Source organism: Athene cunicularia (assembly GCF_003259725.1).
Source record: "Athene cunicularia isolate RWA chromosome 10 unlocalized genomic scaffold, athCun1 chr10_part1, whole genome shotgun sequence".
NCBI classification, from domain to species: domain Eukaryota; kingdom Metazoa; phylum Chordata; class Aves; order Strigiformes; family Strigidae; genus Athene; species Athene cunicularia.
In genome coordinates, this window is record NW_020799112.1 from 10,260,203 (window position 1) to 10,282,330 (window position 22,128).

Genomic DNA, 22,128 nt, shown 5'->3' on the forward strand with positions numbered 1-22,128 from the left:
ATGTAATTAGTCACCTGTAAAATCTAAGATCTGCCTCAAATAATTTATAAGAATATTTTAATTTAAGAATTGGATTCTGCGTGTTATTTTATCCTAGACAGCAGCAGCAGAGATTGTAATTGATTACTCATTTTGTCTACTGAAAGATATAGTGTAATTGTCTCTCACGTTTTCATTTTTCCAGGAATTCAAAAATTATCTCAATTCAGTATTTAAGCTAGTGGCTTTATTGTATTTCACTGGTGAAACTTGTAACTGTGGGGGTTTTACATCCTTAGAAGTATTTAAATTACTAAGTAAGGTTTCGTTTATTCCTACTTTTCAAGAGCCATATGTTCTTGCTACTTGGCTGGTTCGATTTGCTAATATTTTCCATCTGTCTCATGCAGTAAAATGTGTAATTAAGAACACCTCTTTGTATGTTTATCAAATTTTAAATATTCAAGAATTCTACTGAAACTACTTGATGTATTTCTACCTTGCTGGAGGGAGAGAACTGTGGAATATGTTTCTTTTTGTTCATTAATTCTCCATTGCTAAATTCTTAAGGCATGAAGAACGTGCATTCTTGGGTTCCACAGGTTGCTTATTCATTTCTTTGAAATAATGTACCATTTGGCTGTAATTTCACAGAATCACAGAATTGTCTAGGTTGGAAAAGGCCTTGAAGATCATCTAGTCCAACCATTAATCTACCATTTAAACCATTTCAGTAATGGCTATAAATGTAAACTGTGACAGTATTTGAGCTGAACACTGGGGCTATCCATATGTGAATAAAAAGCATAGTCTGTGCACTACAAAGTAAATAGTTTTTGATAGTGCCAGCTCTTTGAGATGGAGATGTGTCTCATGCTACAAGCAGAAGCAGCGCTTATGAGGTATTTGAGGAGACAGAATTGGTGACGGAAAATCAGACAAACCAATACAAATATAAGTAGAACTGTCAAGTAAAGGCTCTTGGGTGGAATGTAATCCATGCTATATTTGCTCTCCTTCCTAGTGGTTTCTGTAAGGTGAACAGTAGCAGTAGGAAACTTGTAAGTTAAAGGCATGTCTGTTCTTTTTCTCAAAGGGAAACAGTTCATAGTTTCCCAAAACCTTGTTTGGGATTGCCAAGTTTTGCTTTGGTTCTTTAATTCTGTCTCCAGCAATGGAATAGAATTCTTTCAGTAGAATTGTTGGACAGTTTTCTCCCACTTGATCCTGCAGTATGATGCTTTGAAATTTGCCTGGAGCTTTGGAATATGTCTGTGCTGCTGTCTTTAAATTAGGGGCATTAATTTGGGGAGTGCAAATTTATCCTCCTCCCTGCAACAGTCAGGCTAGCAAAATAAAGATTTATGGTCAAATTGCCAGCTACAAAGCTCAAAACAAAACAGGTGCAGGTGTAATTTATGCTTAATTATTGTATTATTATGTTGCCTTTGTTATCCATAAACTGCATTTCTATCCTAGCTATGAGAGGACAGGATCACCTAATATGTGCTTTGTCTTCACACATACAACTCTTAAGTTATCTGAAAGAGAAAAAAAAATCATGAAGCTACCGTTCACCTTTCAATTACTGCTTTTTTTAGAGAAAAGAAAAAGTTACTTCTGTCCCCCTTTAATTTTAGTGAGGTTAGACGTTTTTATTCTGTCATCTCTTTCAATGCATATTTATTTCTGCAATGTCTGCAAACTGTCATGAATTTAATTACTATGTAAGTGACTGAAATTATTATATGGCATTGCTTGTAGATTCTGTTTATCTCAGACAATTGGATTAAGTTATTGTTTTCAGTGGTTAAAATAGAGGGAAAAAAATAGCTCTTATTTTCATATTTAAAAATAAATTTCAAGTTATTGCTACAGTTGGAAACATGGTTCCAGAAATGGTTGTATTCAGAAAGATTAACCTCTTTGTATAACTGCTTGTAATATTTACCTGAAAACAGTCAATTCAGAGTATATTGTTAAACAATTATTGTTGTGTTGGGGTAAAATTTACAAAAACGATGCAACACTTACTATTCTCATAATTTTGCAAGGCATCTTTACTTTTAAGGTGCAGTCCTTTACAGACTCTGTCCTGCTTGACCGTACAGCTGTAACAACAGAAAATACAATAACACTAGTAACTACTTTTTCTTTTAACATAACTTCTCCAGGTAGACACAGACAAAACTGGGGAAACACGACTGATAGAGCTGGATGAGTCATACAAAAGCGAACATACAGTTTTCATAACACCACCTGAGATTCCTCATCTGCCAAATGGCGAAGAGCACCCTCTGCAATACAGGTAACCTGAGGACACAGCAAGATGCTAGCACAAATCCTAGCAGCTGCCCTTGTAGAGTTTAGTTTCTAGGTTCTTGTGATAGCCACGAATTCCAGATTTTTCTGTAAAATCTGTACAGATTGTCCCTTTGCGTTGCTCAAGTAAAAATGTGTAAAATGCCTACTGTGCCAGCTCTTTTTAAGTTTTAATGATTTTGTGTGTGTGTACACACAGAAGCAGTAATACTTAATAAAGCTGGCTGCGTGTTCACGTTACGTTGTGCTAACTGTTGACACTTTTTAAGGTTAAAATTGAAATTAATGGACCCAGTCTGTTGGCCTGCTGCTACTGCTGATAATGATACAAGCTACAGATGCTCTTTGGAAAGAGAGAGTACATTTCAAAGAATCACTGAAAACTGGTGTTACTAATTTAGTAATTATGTCAAATGAGTCTGTCTATTGGTTTCCTTATTACTTCTGAGAAACATCTTAAAATCTAATTTAATCTTTTAGATAGTTTGATATTGTTCATATTGATTTTTATAAACATCTGTCATGTGAAGCTTAGTAGGGGCTAAGCCACAGATTAATTTTTTTTTATTAACTAGAAACAATACCATTGCATTTGACACATTAATTAAAGAAGATGCTATGAAAGCAAATGTATTTATCACTTTTAAGTTGCTTACATTTGAAATAGCAGGTTAAGAGGCTGTTTGTGCAGGCTTATGAAATCACGGAGATGGATTAGTAAACCACTTTGTCAACAGTGTCTTTAAAGGTTTACTTTTGTGTTTTCTATTTCCTGTGTAACTTCTAGTGCAACTGTGCAATTGATTTCATTTGCTATTATGCTATTGTGTTTGCTTTGGAACTGCCTTACAGGAGTCAAGTGATGCATTTCTTTTACAGCTACAATGGATTTCCAGTATTAAAACTGGATTTGTTTGAGCGACCTGAAGGCTTTCTCACAGCGCCAAATAACAAACTGTCCTCAAAAGCCAGTAGTCCCAACAGCCCATCGCCAATGTTCAGAAGAACTAAACAGGTACTTGCAGATATTATCATGGTGCGAAGCGCTTCGGAAAGTGCGAGCTTGCTGCCTTTGTCTTGAGTTTGGCCATAAAGACTGACCTGGCAGTGGCTGCAGTAGCCTAACTAATGGTTCTTGACAGCTACAGTGACTGCAGGGTAGCCATGCTAATTGTTCTTTGGATGTTTACCTGTGCTTCTTGCCTACGCTGTATCGTACAGGGTCCGTGTACACAGACTGTCATTTGCTCTGCTGTCCCTATACCTTCCACATTCTTCATGCTGTTTTCCATGAGCATAAACTGTTGGGCTTCCACATCCACTCTTTCATTGCTTTTCACTGTCCAGGGCTTTAAGGGGGGCTCTGACTTTGAAACATTTCTTACAAAAATGCAGTCCAAAAGCAAAAGACATAAATTTAAAGAAATGCAAGTTTCCAGCAGGGGAATATTGCACAACAATTTTCTTTTTGCATCATTCTGCTTTCTACTTTATTATGTTCATAATAACGTTGCTATTTCTGTAGGTATAATGATACATGTTCAGTTTTTAACATAGAGGTTTGTGTAACATGTATGTAAATATACACAAATAATCTTTATGTTTCTTTACAGGAAATCAAATCTGCACATAAAATTGCTAAGAAGTACTCATCCATACCACAGATGTGGTCCAGATGTTTGTTACGTCACTGCTATGGTCTTTGGTTTATCTGCCTTCCTGCTTATGTGAAAGTGTGCCATTCAAAAGTCAGGGCTCTGAGAACTGCATATGACGTTCTACAAAAAATGCATACCAAAAAAATAGATCCACCGGATGAGGTAAAACAAATCAACCCCAGAATTCCAGAAATACCTCATGGATTTTATTGAATGAAGCATGTGTTTGACTACAGAAGCACAATACTAACTTGTGTATTTTCAGGTATGCTACCGAGTACTCATGCAGCTGTGTGGACAGTATGGTCAGCCTGTGCTAGCAGTGAGAGTGCTGTTTGAAATGCAGAAAGCTGGTGTTGACCCTAATGCCATTACTTATGGGTACTACAATAAGGTAAGTATTTTTGAAAGAGGAAGGAAAAAAAGGCAATTCTATCCAGGCAAATAGAAGCAAGCAAAATAAAGGAGCAATTCAGATGTAATTCTGTTATTTCTAGTAACTGGAAGAAACACAAGGCAGAACAATTGTTCTCTTTGTTTTTGTAGGTTTAGAAGTCTACTTTAACTGTCAGTGTAACCCAATTGAAATTTAAGTTAATGATTTCACACCTGTGTTTCTTCAGATTACTTTATTTGACTTTGATATTTCCAAAATAGGCTGTTTTGGAAAGTACCTGGCCTTCAAGCAATCGAGGTGGCTACTTCCTATGGATGAAAATACGAAATGTTGTTTTAGGAATAGCGCAGTTTAAAAAAGCATTAAAAAAGCTACCAGCAAGCACCTCACACGCAGCCATTCCTGGTAGAGTATTTGCATCCTTTTCTTTATTTTCATGCTGATAGAAAGCTGTTTAAATAATGATCTTGTTGTGAATTTGATAAAACCATTTTAGAGGAAAAAAAAAGTTCTTGCATAATTTTTAAAAAACAGTGCTTTTTCATATTTGATTCCAAAATAATCTGCTCTTTAATTATTGTATCATCTCTCTATGGAGAAAAAATATGAACCTGAGATCTAGGTGATAATTATCCTAGTTCATGCAATAGCCAGTCTTATAACTGGCAGAAACTTCTGTCCAGCCTTACCTTTTTTGTTCTTCCCCCTTTTTTCACCTGAGTTAAGAGGCAACTAGAACTAGACCTTGAGTTTGTAGTACTGTTTGCAGGTTCTGCATACCAACTGAAGTTATCATACTTACTTTTATCTAGAATGTGAGTACAATATTTGAGGCTGTAAACTTTGGTTTTCTTTACTGGAAACTTTTACGTGATGTTCAAATGGCTGTATTATCATGCTGGAGACTACCTGTAGTTTGTAATTTTTGTAGGTACTACTTCCCACAGTATTTATAACTTAGTAAGGTAAGATAGTACATTTTAAAGTACTAGCAATATAGTTAGTTTAGTTGTAGCTGACGTTGGAAGACCTTTACATTATACATGTATAAATGTATGAAGATTATTTGAATCCTCTTTCAAGGTCCCTTCCAACCAGGGCTATTCTGTGATTCCAAATATATAAAAATAATTCTTTACCCTGACAAACAGAATAGGTATGATGGCCTTATGGCTAAAGTGTTTCTTCTAGACTCAGGAGACTACAGTCCTACTTCTGGCTCTGCCACTAGCCTTCTAGAAGACCTTGAACAAATTTTGTTTTATCTCTGCCTGTTCTTCATGAAGCTGACCTTCCTGATTAATGATTTTTTTGAAACCTATCTGTGCAAAGCACTATATAAGAGCTTAGCAGTGTTGTCTCAACTCAGACCACGTAAACTAATGAAGTGTAATTAGTCCTTTACTAAGTAACTATCATTTATACAATTAATGGGATTTACTTTTGACATCATCTGATTTTTTTCGATATTTCTTTGCATGAAAGCACATAACTCGAATGCATGCTGACACTTCAGGCAATCCAAAAACTTCTTCATAAATTCCAGAATATTTTGTTATCTTTACAATAGCAACAAGGTCTTTAACCTCTTGTAGTATCTTTAGGGAAGAGAGGGAAAGAAGCTGACTTTTGGCTGTGTTATACCCTCTTGATCCTGGTGCTTACTGTTGCCTCCTAGACTGCAGGAGAGTTAAACCCCCTAAAGATTCTGTGGGGCTGCTGGAGGCTCTGGGTTGGTCTGGACAAAGGACACAGAATGCATGTGACTTGAAGTGCTCACTTAACATTTATAATGAACAGAAACTTACTCTGCTTTATTAATTTGATTTATCTTGATGCTAATGTTTTGTAACAACCCAGAGGAGGAACAACCATATTAGTGTTAAGTTCTTGAAATCACTCAATCAGACTATATTAGTTACACTTGGGTCAGTGTTTTGTCTTAAGAATGGCCAGTTATTGGCTTGAACAGTTGCAGGGGTGGTTTTGGGTGGTGTTGTTTTTTTTTATTATATTTTGCAAACACACTCATGGTTGCTGCTGCATTGTTTTAATTTTTTTTACTTTCTAGAATAAAACCATGGGAATTACATGCATTAAGTCTGAGAAACATATTACACTAAAATGAAACCATGTTTAGATGACTCTTAGAGTTCTTGAAAAGATGAGACAATTTGATCACATAAACCAGGCAACAGAATCAATGACAAGCAGTGCTTTAGTACAGTATTTAAAAAGAAACGTTGCAAATTACCCATTTAATTTCATCCTGTAGAGCATCGCTTCAATGTTTATACTGTAAAAGTAAGCCAATCGTTTTTCTCACTTTTTTGTGGTAAAATGTTCACTGTTAATTGGAATGTACTTGATAAGAGGCCTTTGAATTGCTGTGGATATTCAATTTATTCTGTCTAACAATGTCACACTATTAAATAGCATAATTGTCTTTCTACTGTCATTGTCCTGTTATGATAGGGGGAGTTTCAGAGTTTGGCAATAACACATCATTCAAAGAAGAAGCCAAGCAAGGGAAAACTTGTCTTCAAGATATACAAGAACAAAAAGAGGACAAGAGAGAGAGTGACTCCAGTTCTTGTATGTATCTTGTGAATACAGATATCTAGTTCATTGTGGATGAATAGGGATTTCAGCAAAAGCTAAGTGGGACAGCTGATTTTTTTACAGTGAATATATGTGATAATGGCTCATGCCTTAAATTCTTTTCTCTAAATGTAATTTTCTGGATGTCTAATGGTTTAACTTTCAAAAGTACAGATCTTTTTTTCCCTCCTCTGTTTCAAATAAGTGATAATGGTAATATAAAGGCTTAATGATAATTACAGCTTAAGGTTTTTGTCTTTTAAAAAAATTAAATTGCTTTATAGGCATAATCTACAAGAAAGCCTTTTCTACCCGTCTGTTTTCTTTATAAATCCCATAAGGAGAAAACAGCTGAATTTTTGCAGGTCTGTGAGAGGTCTCAATTACTCAGCTCCCTGGAATTCTCAAAATTTTTTAAGTTTTACATCTGCTGTTCATGATTCTCTTAACTGCAGTTGAGCAGCATAGACTTAATGCAAGCATAGACCAGATCAGATTGTGTAGTAAAAATGCTTAAGTACTATAGATTCCCATATACATTCATTGAAAATAGTCTTCATAATGAATGTTCTCCTCATAATATCATTATTCAAATTTTTCGGTGTGCTTTCCCCCAATATTTGAGTTAACTGTCCCCTTGGAAATCATATAAAAGTGTGAGAAAATATGGAACCAAAAAAGTTACTTCAGTGTTTTCTTTTCACCACAGTCTTCCTTCTAGCATAAGTATTTTTTTCTTCCTTTGTATAAATGTTACCCACAGTCATAAGAACATACCTGTAAGATGGCAGGCAGGCTGTTTAGTTTTAATGAAACTTTTGAGAACACAGAAAATGTGAATTCTACTGAAAGCTTGTATTATTTTTAGCCATAATTAAGGCAAGTTTGTGGCTCCCTGTAATAATACTCTGTGCTGAAAATGACTTGCACTTTTGATTACAACTTGAGAATATTATGTTGCTTGCATTCCTTTAGAGAAGTAATTGTCTATTTTGAGTAGCCACCTGACAACAGAATTTGTCTTTCATATCAAAGACATGAATATAAATACTACAACACTTGCTTCATTTCTCTTGTGTAGTCATGGTCATGAGGGTAACAAGATCTATACGAAGACAGGCTTATTGGCCCTGAGCTCTTGCAAAGGCAGGAGAAAATACTCCTACACCTATCTTTTGCAAGTGAAAAAAGGCAGTCTTAGTCTCCACAACCAGCACAAGTTTTGATATGCAAGTACTGGTTACTTGGACTTCATGTACAGAAACTTATGGAACTTCTAGTTATAAAAGTAATGCTGGGAATTAAATATCCATAGTTCACTTGTTCCAGCTTGAAAGCCTCTGCCCAAGTAGATATCAGCCCGTGCATCATGGGATATGTACAACATGCTGTCACTTAATTCTGTGTAAAGCATCTAATAGGTAATGGAAACTTGAGACCTACATTAAGTTGCTTTTGATTCTAAAGAACTCTGTCCTCTTCTATTTACAGTGTCTGAAGTGGAGAGTGCAAAAGGGAGTGGTGATTGCCTACCTAAACTAAATTATCAAAACTCAAGTAATGAAAAAGCCACCTCTAGCATAGTGCGGCTCAATGGTACTGTTGATAGTACCGTAGCAGAAGCTAGCACGGGTGAGTGGATGAGAAAATAAATTTTGATTCCTGTGTAGTTGTGTGTGTGTGTGTGTGTGTGTGTGTATATTTTTATACGTATACACACACACCCCCCATTTCTAACAAGAGCTCTAAGTAGTGTGCCTGAGTTCTGTCGTCCATAAAACTTCCAGTATTTTATTGGTGTAATGGCCGTGGCTGATGAAATTTGTGGGAGCGAGTTTAGGTTAGAGTCTCCATATGCTGTGTTAGGGAGATGCATCTGAATATTGTGCATTTCCAGATTTTTTTTCTTGTTTGTTTTGTTTTGCTGTAGTTAACATCTGCTTAAAAAATCCCAGGTCTTGTTTTTTTCTTATGACCTCTAGTAACTAATAAAATCTTTCAGGGTAGACAAGAGTCTTCTATGCAGTACAATTAAAAGAAACTTTCAGGCATTTTCACAAGTCTTTAATAATGTCAAATCTTGTTGTTATATTACTGTCAGCTGTGCCTGAAATACTGTAGTAACATACTTTCAAATCTGCATCTTTAAGCTCTGGCAAATTGAGAGATTTCTCTGGCAATAACTCCTTTCGCTGGCTCCATTTCTAGTTCATCAGGTTAGAAAGTGTTGCGCTTTTTTGCCCTTTCCTAGATACCTATGCTGTCCCTAGCTTTCATACCTCTTAATAATGGAGTATGTCTCCAAAAGAGGAAACTAAATACATCTGAGACTTTTCTTGATGGTGTCTCTCAAAGTACTTGGGTCATATGATTTGGCTCCCTTTTAAATGTTTTATTGTCTGACCCTTCTTAAAAATTATGATCGTGGTCAACACAACTTTTCAACCGCTAGCATAGTGAACTCCATCTCTGTGTTGTAAACTGTTTGAAAGATGAGACAAATTCGTGTTCTTCAATAATTTTGTTTAGTTTTCTTGAATCGCAAGAAATAAAGCACCTTATTTCATCTGTTTTTCAGAGAGTTCTGTAGGATTGCTGTTTACATCATCTTTTGAGGATGCCAGTGAAGCAGAAGTTATAAAAAGTAAATCCTTAAGAAAAAGACATAAAAGCGCAGTAGAACCTGACTTAAGGGAGATACCATGGGAAAGCAGGAACCGTAACCTGAGTGGAGATGGCTTAGTGGGACTCATGATAAATAGAATAAATCAGGAAGCAAACCCTGGAGAAATTGTTGAAAAACTAGGAGCTGATGCCAAAATCCTATCTAGTGCATTACAGGAAAGAATAAGGCCAAAAACTCTTAATATCAGAACTTCTTCATTAGGATCTAAGAGAGAAAGCCTGGAGAAAGAATCTAGTGATGAAGATGCAGCTTTTGATTGCAGTTTTACAGATAAAACGGAGTCTCCTGTTATCTTTGATCTAGAAGACTTGGATGCAGAACCTGAAACATCTACAGCAGTGAAATCCCCCAGTGAAAAATCTAGAAAGCTGCAAAGAAAGAGCAGCTTTCCAGTAAAGACAGTTGAAAAGACAGATGTTGAAACTGGATTTGATCCACTGTCTCTGCTGGTTGCTGAGACGGAACAACAGAAAGAAGATGAGGAGGATGATGATGATAGAAGTGTTTCTACTCCATCTGCAAGACGAGATTTAGCTGAAGAAATAGTAATGTACATGAACAATATGAGCAGCCCTTTGTCAAGTCGTGCCCCAAGTATTGAGTTGCAAAAACCCTATGATGACAGAAATGCTAATAAAAAGAGCCCAACAGTAATCCAACCTTGTAGGAGGTCCAGCCTTCCCCCAAACTCACCAAGGCCATCCAATCTTACCAAATCCAAGAGTTATCATGCAAAAAATGAAGAAAGGCCAAGAGACAGGCTTTGGTCCTCCCCAGCTTATTCCCCAAACAGTCCAGCAAAGGAACAGTCCCAGGATGCGGCTAGTGCATTAACACTTGTGTCTTCACCATCATTCAACTTGGATACGCTGTTAACACCTAAGTTTGATGTTATAAAAAGCAGCATGTTTTCTGCTGGAAAAGGAGTTGCAGAGAAAGCTAGCAAATGGTACTCAAAATTTACAATGTATGCTGCGTCCTCAAAGGTAAATTTTCATAATTCCTTTCCCCCCCCCCCCGCCCCGAAAACCTAAGTTGCTATAAATTAAGGGAAAAACTGTGTAAAGGTTAATTGCTGACTCCTTTATGATGAATCCCCATTTGAATGACATGCCTCATGGTAAACTGTGTGCATTAAGTTGTTTTACTCATATTTGAATTGCCAGGATCCTAATTTTATTGTCCTCAATAAAAAAAAAAAAATAATTTTTGGTCAGGTATGTGTTTGGAGTATATTTAATAGGAAACCGTAAGTATACTATAGTGTGTTGACAGGTCAGAGAAGACTGCTCTGCCTTCCCTTATTTACATAAAGAAAAAATACTTAAACAATAATGTTTTTAAGTCTTTATTGCTTTTATGAAAAAAATCTTGTATTGATTACCAAAATAATTTAAGGCTACTTTTGGACTGAGGTCATTTGGTTAGAACATTCTTTGCTGCTACCAACTCAAACCAAAACTCATTTTGTTCTCAGTCCTTGGGAATGAAGATAGATGCTGTTTGCTGTTGCTATATTGCCGTAATGTGCTTAAAACCAACCAGAGACTAATTAACTAAAGTGTTGAAGATGCCTTGCCTACCCAAATATATTCCTATGGCTGTTGATGACTTTCATAGCAATGGTGGGAAAAAGTTAAAGGATTAAAATGCTTAAGTTTTCATTTAGATATTTGTATTAGAAGAATCTTTAAAAAAGAATCCTCTTGTAGCTATTTAACCCTGAGTGAAACTTGCCTTGTTTCACATCAGTTCTGAACATGGATCTGAGCTGAAGGGTTTTCCAAGGAGGGGAAGTTCACACCTTGAATTTACTGAGAAAAGGCAGCTACCTTCTATTTTCAGAAATATTTTTGTTTTCCTTTCCTTTTCTCAGTGGAATTTGTTTTCTTCTCTCAGGATCAAAATTCAGACCGAGCCAGCGTTTCATCTCTTGGAGCTCTGGACTCAGAGTCTACTTCTCTAACTGATGAAGATGTCTGCAATGATTTTGAAAGTGCTTCTCCTCAGGAGACTGCCACATCAGAAATTAAGGGAATTGGCCTCAGCAGGACAAGCCTAGAAAGCTCAGCTTCCCATGATGGGTCATCAAAACAATTTGACCAGTGTGGTAAGAGACTGCTTTTGCACTGCATTCATTGATCTGAACAAAAATATTCCAATTTTAGAAGTTGTTCTTTCATAATTCTCAGTTTGGGATCATTCTAGTCATTAGTCCTTTTCGTGGAAAAAGTTATTTTTTCTTTTCCTACCTTGAACTATTACTCATATAGACATGCCCATACCTATGGACATTTTTATTGTAGAACCTTGTTTTGGGTCTTCTTTCTTGTGGAATAACTTGCACAGTAACATCCTGACCCTGAATAAGTTTCTGGGTGCTACAGCTATGCAACTAGGAGACCCTTTGGGTCCTTCAGTATTCATGTAATTATCTTATGTACAGTTCCAGAAAACATCTATAAAAACTTTCAAGTGGTAACTTTAATAATCAGATTTTCTTTTTTAATAGTAAAAATCCTTTTTTGGAAAATTATTATCGTTTTCTATAAGCCTAATGTTGCGGCTGATTATCAGACTTTTTTGTTGTTTTTCTTCTTCTTTTCCCCTAATCTGCACTAGATAATTGGTAGCAACTGTTGTATCATATTCTGTACTACTGTCACTACAGAGTACATTGTGTTAAGCAGAATCAGGATGAAAGGAAGATCTGTCTACTTAAGGCCCTCCACTTAGCACCTAGAAGAGCACTCCCAGATTTGGCTCCCCAGTTGGTGGGATGTGGAGGAACTGGAGAGGGGCAGTGGAGGCTGCCATCACAGCGAGGGGACTGGAGCATCCTGAAGCTGAGGGGAGCCTGGCTCAGTCAGCGTGTCAAAGAGAAGGGTCAGCGATATCTGCAGTTACAAGCAGCACCTCTAATCCTTCCCTAGTTTTTGTCCAGACAGAAAGTGTGGATATGAATTACTTAATCTGTAAAATTTGTTTCCAAGCTACCAACTGTTGTACAAGGAGAAAACTGAACATATGGAAATTCTATGTTGGTAGATTTTATTTTTGCCGTTGTTGGTGCTGGGCAGATGGCAGCCTCACACTCCAGCTTCGCATTTCTTTCTGTCTGTTTTTTTGCTTCTTCTGCCGTGTTGTTTGACCAGAAAAACAGTTTACTAAAAATGCATATTCTGAACAACTAATACTTTGGGTTTCTTCTGTTAATAGGTTCTCTTTCAAAGTTCCCTTTACCTGATAAATCAGAACTGATATCTTCTTGCAGTACAAGTAGTACCAGTGTGTTTCAGAACTACGCTATGGAGGTACAGGATAATTTATTGATTTTAACTGATATGTGAAAAGCATATGTCTTTAAATATAAATGCTGTCTGAATCTCTGTTAAAGTTCAAATCTTAGAACTAATCCTCTGAAAGGTAGATAAATATTTCTGTGACAGAGTAGGTTTAATTTCAAATCCTGCTCTAGAAATGTCTTTATTGAAGGCACATTTTTTGCTCCTTAAAGCTGCAGTTCTCAAGAGTTTGAGAATTCGATGCCACTGAATTCAGGCGTCTAAATCCCTTGTGCAGCTGAATTTGTTTAAAGTGAAAATAACAAGTCTTAAATACACTACACATTTAAAAATACAGAATAGGTAATTAGCTATTTCTTGTTGTAGCTTGTAGTAAGATTATTTTGCTTTTCATTATTATGGTTTTTTTATGCTCTTTTTTCTTTTCATCTTTTTTTTTTTGCTGTTTCAGTGAATTTGGATTAATGACTGGTTATTTTAATCTCTTTTTTTTCCCCTCATTTCTATTATACTGGCAGTCACTACAGAAGAGTGTTTAAATTCTAAGAATAATTCATGTAACTGCATAAATATTCCTCTACTATTGCTTGCAAACAGATTTCAAATTACATGTTATTGTTAATAAAAATATTTAATAACTAGCTGGTTTTACTCTGGGAAGCCATAAAAGGATCACCTAACCTACTTAACTGAAGTATGTTTATTTCACAAGCATAGTTCCAGATCCATCTACTTGCTACAGTAGAACAGAGACCTACATTTAATAAGTTTTTCAGACAATGCTCATTCAAGTCACTTACTGTATCAGCTGTCTGGTAATGCAGTTTGGATTTAAGATTTAGTAGTTGTTCTGAAATACGTAAGTTTAACTCAGAATGTTCCGGCCTAAATCCCTGGAACAGATATGTGCCTGAACTTGCATGCAGGTGGTGAGTAGTATTCATCTAAGGGCAAAGATTTTGGCTAATTTAATAGCTTTGTAAAAGAAGAGTGGTTTTGAGAATGTGTTACAGGGAGTTCTGTTATCTGCTGTATGCAGGTCCTCATCTCAAGCTGTTCACGGTGTCGAACTTGTGACTGCTTGGTTCATGATGAAGAAATCATGGCAGGTTGGACAGCAGATGATTCAAATCTCAATACCACGTGTCCATTCTGTGGCAATTTATTTCTGCCTTTTTTAAGCATAGAAATCAGAGATCTTCGACGACCTGGACGGTAATAATATTCTTAGAATTTTCCTCTGTTTTGAATGCTCATAATTGTGAAGTGTTTATTTGGGGTTTTTAGATAATATTAAGCTTTTTGTGTTCCCTGCAGCTATTTTCTGAAGTCCAGCCCTTCTACAGAAAACATGCATTTCCCATCACTTTTTTCAAATCAGAGTGGGAAGTCCTGTAACACTGCAGCTACTGTTGGCCTTGCTACATCTCTAATGTCTGTTCAAGAGGATATAAATTCAAATAGGTAAACCTGCATTTTCTGCAGAGAAATTACTCAGGTTCTCTGGGGATTTGCATGTATTCCTTATCAACAGAAGTAAGTTTAATAAGAAACTCTCTGAAGAGGGGAAATTGATTTGAGAGAGGATCTACTTGCTGCCACTCCCTTACCTCTGAGTTGGCCACATCGTGCCTTTTCAGCATGGTGTTTACCACTTCATCCTCGGTATGAAAATTAACGTAGGCATCTATAATTCTGCGGAGTTTATGAACTCTTTATGGGATGTTTCTGTTCATTAACAGTGCAAGGGGAAATAAAACTTGCACTGTAACATGAGTGTGGTGGCTGACAGGGTAGAACTTGAGGTGTCAGGTTGATTAATTCCAGTTTATTTTTGTCTTGTATACTTGTTTGAGCACTCAGAGTAAAACAAAAAGCTAAGATTCTTAATCTTTTTTTCCCCCCCACCCCCCAGCAAATCTAAGCAGCATGACAGTATTTGTGCCAGAGGTATCCAGATCCCCTCAGGAAGAAGACAAAATACCTCTGGATCAGAATGTACAAGTCACCCTGTGGCAAGGAGCATCAGTACTTTTGGTCCACTGGAAGAAGATGAGAAGGAAACCCAGAAGATCAGCCATATCATTCCTACTGGTAGCCTGCCTGCTACTTTGCAAGGACCAACAGTGTGTAGTTTTTCTACCTTAAATTGGGGGGGGGGCGGGGTTAAAACTGTGTGATAGATTAATGTGAAGCAGCATTAATTAGAACAGAATTAACCATCTCAAATTACAAGAAATATTAGGTTTTATTACTTAATATTAGTTGTAACTTTTAGGTGTTGGTGTGTCTCGTAGGGAACAAAAGCATTCATTAGACTTTTTAAAGATAATTGCATTCCAACTAATGGCATGTTTTCTTTTTTACTGCAGGATTCTTTGGGCCTAGAATGGCGCTTACCTAGTCCTGATCCTATAACAGTTCCTTATCTCAGTCCTTTAGTGGTATGGAAGGAGCTTGAAAGCTTACTTGAAAATGAAGGGGATCATGCAATAACAGTGGCAGACTTTGTAGATCATCATCCTATTGTGTTCTGGAATTTGGTGTGGTATTTCAGACGCTTGGACCTGCCCAGCAACTTACCAGGATTAATACTTTCTTCTGAGCACTGTAATAAAAACTCCAAGGTATGGAATCAGAGAATATTGACATATGAGAAATGCTTGCTTTTCCATATAGGAAATCATTAGATAATTCAGTAACTCTTAGAAACGTGTTTTACAATATGTTGGGCCCAGTTCTGAATTGGTAAAGAATGTGTCAACTGAAGGAAAATATGCGTAACTCCAGAACTTGGGCTCAGCAGTACTTGTGTAGGGTAGGTGTTTAGCTCTTACTAGTCACGCTGTAATTTGTGAAAAGTTACAAAGAAAAGTTTCTAGCTGGTTTTACTGCAGTTTGACTATTTAAGTAGTAGAAGGAGGGGGAAGTTATGATTTTTAGGACTATAGGAAGATACACAAAATACTCATTTGCTATGTCACTGATACCCTGTTGAGATTTAGCTTTCTCTGGTTTAACAGCAGTTTTAATATTAAAGTTTTTTACCTTGAGGCCTATACATGTGAAGATATATTTTAAATACAGAAGTCCTCTGTCATGACTTTGTAATAAAATATCTTTCTATATGCATTCTGTTCAGATTCCGCGAAACTGTATGTCAGAGGACAGTAAATATGTTCTTATTCAGATGCTATGGGACAATATGAAACTGCATCAGGATCCAAGGCAGCCTCTGTATATTTTGTGGAATGCTCAGAGTAAGCTTTGTTTCTTGGGTTTTTTGGTGTTCTTTTAAAGAACAGTTTTCACTTTATGCAACTGAAGAATGTGTTTTGGAAAAAGATGTCTTTGTGAATATTTCACACAAGATACATAACTGACTTTTGATCATACTACTTTTTGTCTTGCAGGTCAAAATCGCACTCTTTTGTTTGAGAGTGAGTGTTAAGTTTGGTGTTGCTATTCTAGTTTGTGTGACTTCTTTTGGGAGGGAGGGAGGGTGCTTGTGTATTGAGCAGTAAGCTGCTTGAGCAAGTTTATTTTTCCAGCATATCTGTTTCAAATCACTGACCAGTATCTCCAGTGGCTTTTTCTTCATTGGGAAGGGAGGAATCGGAGGGAATTTTTCAGTGATACACTGAACTTACATTGACAGTTCATCCATTCAGCTATTTTTATTATTATTTTATTATTTTTAAAATTTGCTTACTAAGAATTTTGTTGCCAGTGTTGGATCATATGCCTGAAAATAACTCATGACCCATTACAGCTGTTTTCTCTTATGTGCTTTTTGTGTTTCCTTATGTTGATATTATTTTAACTTGATGTTTATTCTTTTTGTTCACTATGTATATGTCAATGTTTTCATAGTTTGTGTAGGCTCCCATATTTTTTTTAATAACTTTCTACTTATTACACAAAGAATATTTTTTTTTTTCTTACAGCATTTCTAATGTTTTTCAGCCCAGAAGTACCCGATGGTCCATTTATTGCAAAAAGATGATGACTCTTTTAACCAGGAGCTCTTGAGAAGTATGGTGAAAAGCATTAAGATGAATGATGTGTATGGACCAATGAGTCAAATATTGGAGAGACTGAACAAATGGCCACATATTAAAAGACAGCGGTAAGAATACAAACATGCCTAACTGGAGCAAGGTTGGGCAACAATAAGGCTATTGTAATATGAATTATATTTTCATAGTATGTCTTTAAAGAAAAACGCACTGTTCATCAGCAGTGTTCTCAAATGTATCACTCAGTCTGTTAAATATTTTTCCTTTTTGTGATAACATTCACAAATTTAGTTTCTTCAATTTTTTTTCTAAAATATTTTCACTTTTTCCTCTCCTCCTATTTACAGCCACCTCTTTAACTCTGAGACATCAAGTAGGGAGTGTGTATATTTTGTTATTAAATGTTATTTATATACTAGTGGCTTTTGAAAATAAAAAACCCTATACTTGTTTCTAGGGTGCATGGGTGGATTTTTTTGTTTGTTTTTGAGCTTTAGTAGAGAACAGAAGGGGAGCTAAGAAGAGAGGTTAAGTCTTGTATTTAGGAAGGTTTTTTTCCATTAGCAGTGGAATTAGTGAAAACTATTTCCCATGAATTTGTATTTCTTGCCTGGATTTACTGATTTCTATAATAAAATATTTAGCAGGCTTTTCAACACGTAGAGCATTGACAAGGTGTTCATTTGCTTTTATGCCTGCCTTTTCAAGATAACGTAGAAATGCAGAAAAATAAGCTCCTTGCCTGTTTGACAAATTTGGTGGAATTTGGTTTAGTTCCTTTAAGTGTGTGCTTCACTCTGCATGCACTGGAAGCTGCATCAAAGACCTACCACAAGTGATGACTCTGGGGGAGGAGTCCAGGGCATTCTCCAGAGGTCACATTTTGGAGGTGGCAATCAGGAATTATGTTCAAAATTTGACTTTTAAAAAAATCAATTATCTTTAAATGCTTCAATCTATTTTTAATATAGATTTTGTGGTTTGCTATTGCAGTATATAAATTGACATTTCTTTTTACCATTTCAGGAGCCTTTACAGAGAAATACTGTTTCTTTCACTTGTTGCCCTAGGAAGAGATAACATTGATATAGGTAAGATTTATAAATTCTTCTAATAAGCATAGATGATGAATATGCAAACTAGTTTTTTAGCTTCCAAAAATTCCCCATCTGTAGATTAGAGGTGTGCCATTTTGTGGTAAGTGCTGAATAAAAAGGACTTTACAGTTACTTTCTGCTGATAAGAGTACTAGCTGTCACTGTATTTGGGTTGTGGTTTTGAGCACCATCTCTAGAAGCTGTTTTTGTATTTCTACAGATGCTTTTGACAGAGAGTACAAAATGGCCTATGATCGTCTCACAGCTAATCAAGTGAAGAATACTCATAATTGTGATAGACCACCAAGTACTGGAGTGATGGAATGCAGAAAGATTTTTGGAGAACCATATCTTTAAATATACCTAGATAAAGAGGTGATATCTATGATGTGTACCTGTGTAAAATAACCACTTCAGTCACAAGGAACATCTCAGTCTTCAGTGTTCAAGAACGTATGTACAAATTTACTGTGGCAGAAGGCCTTGGAAAAAATTAGGCCTATCTACAGTTGTAGAAATGGACAGAGTGAAAAATGGGCCAAATATTATTTCCCTGTCCCTTGTCCTTTCTGCAAATCAATGTGTAGAAAGGGAGATTCTAAAGAAAAACAGTTCTTTAACTTGGGACAACATATTATGGTTCCCTTCTTAAAAAAAAAAATAAATAACAGGTGGACAGAAACAATGCACTGAAACTAATGTGAGCGAAGTAAATTCTTCAGAATCTATTGTTTACATAGAATATTCATGATGTTATGAAGAGCATACAAAGTTGTATTATACATATTTTAAATTGTTTATAGTAAGTTGATATTTTTTTAATTTTTTTAAATTACTGGAGTGAATTTTAAATGAACTTGCTGCATAAGCAATACAGCGCTTATTTTTTTTGCAGTACACTGCTATTTATAGTAACTCGTCCAGTTACTTTTTGAAGAGTGATTTGTTTTTAAAGCAGGATAGAAAATGTTAACCTTTGCCTAGACAGTTCTCTAGATACAGGATTTCTCTCATGCACACATGGAAAACATGTTACCACAGCAATCAGAAGGGGAAGGTATGGTTAACTTCTGTAAAACTCTACCAATGAACACACTGATGTCTCTGTAAAACACTTCTGTAGAAATCGCCTTCTCTTCCTCTCCTGTTCTCTTCACCCCCTAGTCCCCAGTAAAGAGAAAGTGTATTGAAGAGTCCTACAGATTATGTCACAGAATTAGTCCATCCTGGCTGTTGGCATTTGTTAATGTGACCTCATTACAGATGTAATACAAAGCAAATGACGGCCTGCGAGGAGTTCCTCATAAACATGCAGTGTTCAGAGTCTTGGTGGATGTGTTTGAAACACACTAAATATGACACGTACATAATGCTAATCCAAAGCTTTTAACTAAAGTACATACAGCAAACTTGCTACAGGGAATATATAGGGAATGTAACTTATTGGGGCATATTGTGCATAGCTAAATGTACTTGGAATGTTTGGTCTCTATTTCACAGGCAAAACAACTTTTTTTTTTTTCCTCTGTGAAGAAAAACTATGTCAGTCCTTGTGGGTGGAGTCATGGCTTTTGACTTGTGTTTTCTTGTTCTAGAGATTTTAAAAATGTTCTGTGCTCTCAGTCACATAGCAGCTCCTCACCAGAAGGTAGGCTACAGAGAAAATATCAGAAGTCTTGTATGGAGGTGGGAAAACAGACATTGAATTGTATAAAACACCCTAAACAAATTAAACCATGCTTTAACAAATAGCTTTATTTTAAGTAATCATACTGGGTTTCCAACTCTATTTTCTTTTAGCTGTTGCTGTTGCAATACTTCTAAATATTCAGCTGTTGCATTAGACTTTATATTTCGGTCTGCCTACCAGCAGGTATTTTTTAAAATCTCTTTAGTTTGTAAGTGTAATAATACAGCAATATTTAGTTAGGCAGAAAGGAGATAAACTTTAAAGCTCACATTTACTTTATTAAATGAAATAGTCAGCCTCTTAGAGGCTTAAATGAGAAGTAATGCTGCTATGAAGCTCTATGTAAGCTCCTCCCAGACCTCTGTAAAGTAGTAAGAAAATGCTGCCCTAAAGAGAAAGGATTTAAAATTTAGAGCTGCAGGTATATGCTGATGATAATGGCAAGATGCAGTCTTGTTGGATACAGCTTTCACTGCCTAATACCTCTTCTCTAATTTGCTGCTAATCATGTAGCTGACCTTTTTGAAAGTATCCCCCCACCCTGAGGTGGAGCTAGCAATGCTACACTTACCAACATTTGTCACACTTAATTTATTTTAACAATTTGTGATGCTCTCTTTTGTATTGCCATGCTTGTAAAGTAGTTGTCCTGCATGAAATACAGCTGCCTTTTTCACCCAGGTACATGGTAAGCGGTATATCAGCGTAGGGTGGATACACCCCGCCTCCCCCTTCATTCTTCTGAACTATGGTAAAAACCACCAGGTTATTTTTTTTTTCAACGTGCTCATTGTAAGTACTGATTAGTGTGCATGTATGCTCTGCTCTGTGCAGTAGGTACACTGTATTTACCAGCTAAACGTTGCAAACAGTAGTTGCTGTGTATTTAAACCCATACATGTCTGTGCTGTGTATACAGTAGCGTTCCTAGCTCTTTGCAGTTCTGTTCCCCGTGGCATTTACCACTTGGGGCAGCCACTGTTTTAAGACCTTCAAGCCGTGAAGGAGAGCAAGTGCTTCTTCCAGAGCTGCCGTAGTGTGTTAGAGGCACTGAGCTATGAAGCAAGCTTCACGCTTCCTGTTTTAGTCTGGCGGAAGCAACTGAGCCTGGTCTCTAACCACCTCTTACTAGGATGTGACACTGCAACTGCGTGTGCGGGCACAGGAATAGACGCAGCGCTTGCAATACATGGCCCACTTTCTCCATTTTAGTCCCAGCTCCCTTAAGTGCTTCCAACTGTCCTCAGACTTAGAAAGCCAACAAGTTTGCCACTTCATTCAAATATCAACAGTCCTGCCAGTATTCTCAGAAGAGTACATACTGTACCATGACAAGGATTGTGTGTGCATCCTTCAGACAAATAAAGTTACTGTGTTCTTCATCCTCAGAGTGGCACTCCTGAAGCATTGCTGATGTTCATTTGGGTGTGCTTTTAAATTACTATATCATGTAGTAGTTCATCAAGTGAAATCATCATACTTACTAATTGGTTTATAAAGTCTGTCGCAAGTCAGTCCACTGTAGAAATATTATAATAAAATATGGTTGGAATAGTGATATACTTTAAGTGGGAAATTTTCCCCATTCAAGTCATAATGTTCAAAATGTAGGTCCTGAGATGGGTAATTTTTAAGCATCATACAATTCAGTGTTGCAAGAGTTTTCAAATCTCACTGTCCTTTATTAGAAAAGCAATTTGAGTATATTTTCCAATACCACAAAGATGGATAAATAAAGTATTTGAGACATATTTTCAATTTAAAATTTTGTATGAACTGAATTTTCTCCTTTTGTGTACTAAATAATGCTTATGTCAAAAACCTTAAACAAAGGTTTTGCATTTGCAGTGCAATATATATTTTGCTTTACTTATGGTTCCACTGGAATAACTATTGGAGATGAAATACTGAAATGTGAATAGAAATTGTGCTGTTTCTCTGACACTGCTAACTGTGTCCCATTTTGAGGTTTGCTGTTGGTACAGTTGCGGCCTGATGAATTAGACTTCCACTGGCAAATTAAATGATTTGTACCCCAAGAAAGGGAAAATTCCTGCATGTAAAATCTTTGTATAACAAACGGGAGATGCAAATAGTAATAATAGAAAGGGGTATTTCTGGATATGATCTCACTGGGATTTAAAAAATGGTACTTTGTTAGTCTGCAAGCAGCACTTTTTAAATGAATGGTTGTAGATTTGTAAATATGTAATGTTTAAATTTTATTTACCAAAAACCAGTATGTTGGATGTTTGCTTTGGTTTGTAGTTCCTTTAAGAGATGCAAAGTCAGTGTTCACAATGTTAAGTTTTTTTCCTGTCTCATCCAAAAAAAGTTTTACAGTGAGTCAATAAAAAGCTTAAAATCTTTCTGG

At 36.3% G+C, this 22,128-nt stretch overlaps 1 protein-coding gene across 3 annotated transcripts in view; it reads left to right on the plus strand.

The window, feature by feature from the left end:
* The window catches only part of DENND4A (DENN domain containing 4A), a 56,333-nt gene extending 35,025 nt beyond the window's left edge, over nt 1–21,308 (plus strand). For 2 of the 3 annotated variants that reach the window (XM_026855594.1, XM_026855595.1), the window contains exons 15-33: nt 2,154–2,287; nt 3,181–3,316; nt 3,915–4,121; nt 4,225–4,353; nt 4,617–4,761; nt 6,832–6,951; nt 8,449–8,589; nt 9,536–10,629; nt 11,543–11,753; nt 12,863–12,957; nt 13,988–14,163; nt 14,266–14,412; nt 14,864–15,074; nt 15,321–15,575; nt 16,091–16,208; nt 16,362–16,388; nt 16,915–17,077; nt 17,994–18,058; nt 18,285–21,308. In XM_026855594.1, the coding sequence (XP_026711395.1) occupies nt 2,154–2,287; nt 3,181–3,316; nt 3,915–4,121; nt 4,225–4,353; nt 4,617–4,761; nt 6,832–6,951; nt 8,449–8,589; nt 9,536–10,629; nt 11,543–11,753; nt 12,863–12,957; nt 13,988–14,163; nt 14,266–14,412; nt 14,864–15,074; nt 15,321–15,575; nt 16,091–16,208; nt 16,362–16,388; nt 16,915–17,077; nt 17,994–18,058; nt 18,285–18,421 (3,711 nt within the window). In that variant the 3' untranslated portion in view covers nt 18,422–21,308. The remainder of the gene's footprint in view (nt 1–2,153; nt 2,288–3,180; nt 3,317–3,914; nt 4,122–4,224; nt 4,354–4,616; nt 4,762–6,831; nt 6,952–8,448; nt 8,590–9,535; nt 10,630–11,542; nt 11,754–12,862; nt 12,958–13,987; nt 14,164–14,265; nt 14,413–14,863; nt 15,075–15,320; nt 15,576–16,090; nt 16,209–16,361; nt 16,389–16,914; nt 17,078–17,993; nt 18,059–18,284) is intronic. The other variant, XM_026855596.1, reaches the window with a different exon arrangement.
* The last annotated feature ends 820 nt before the right edge of the window (nt 21,309–22,128 follow it).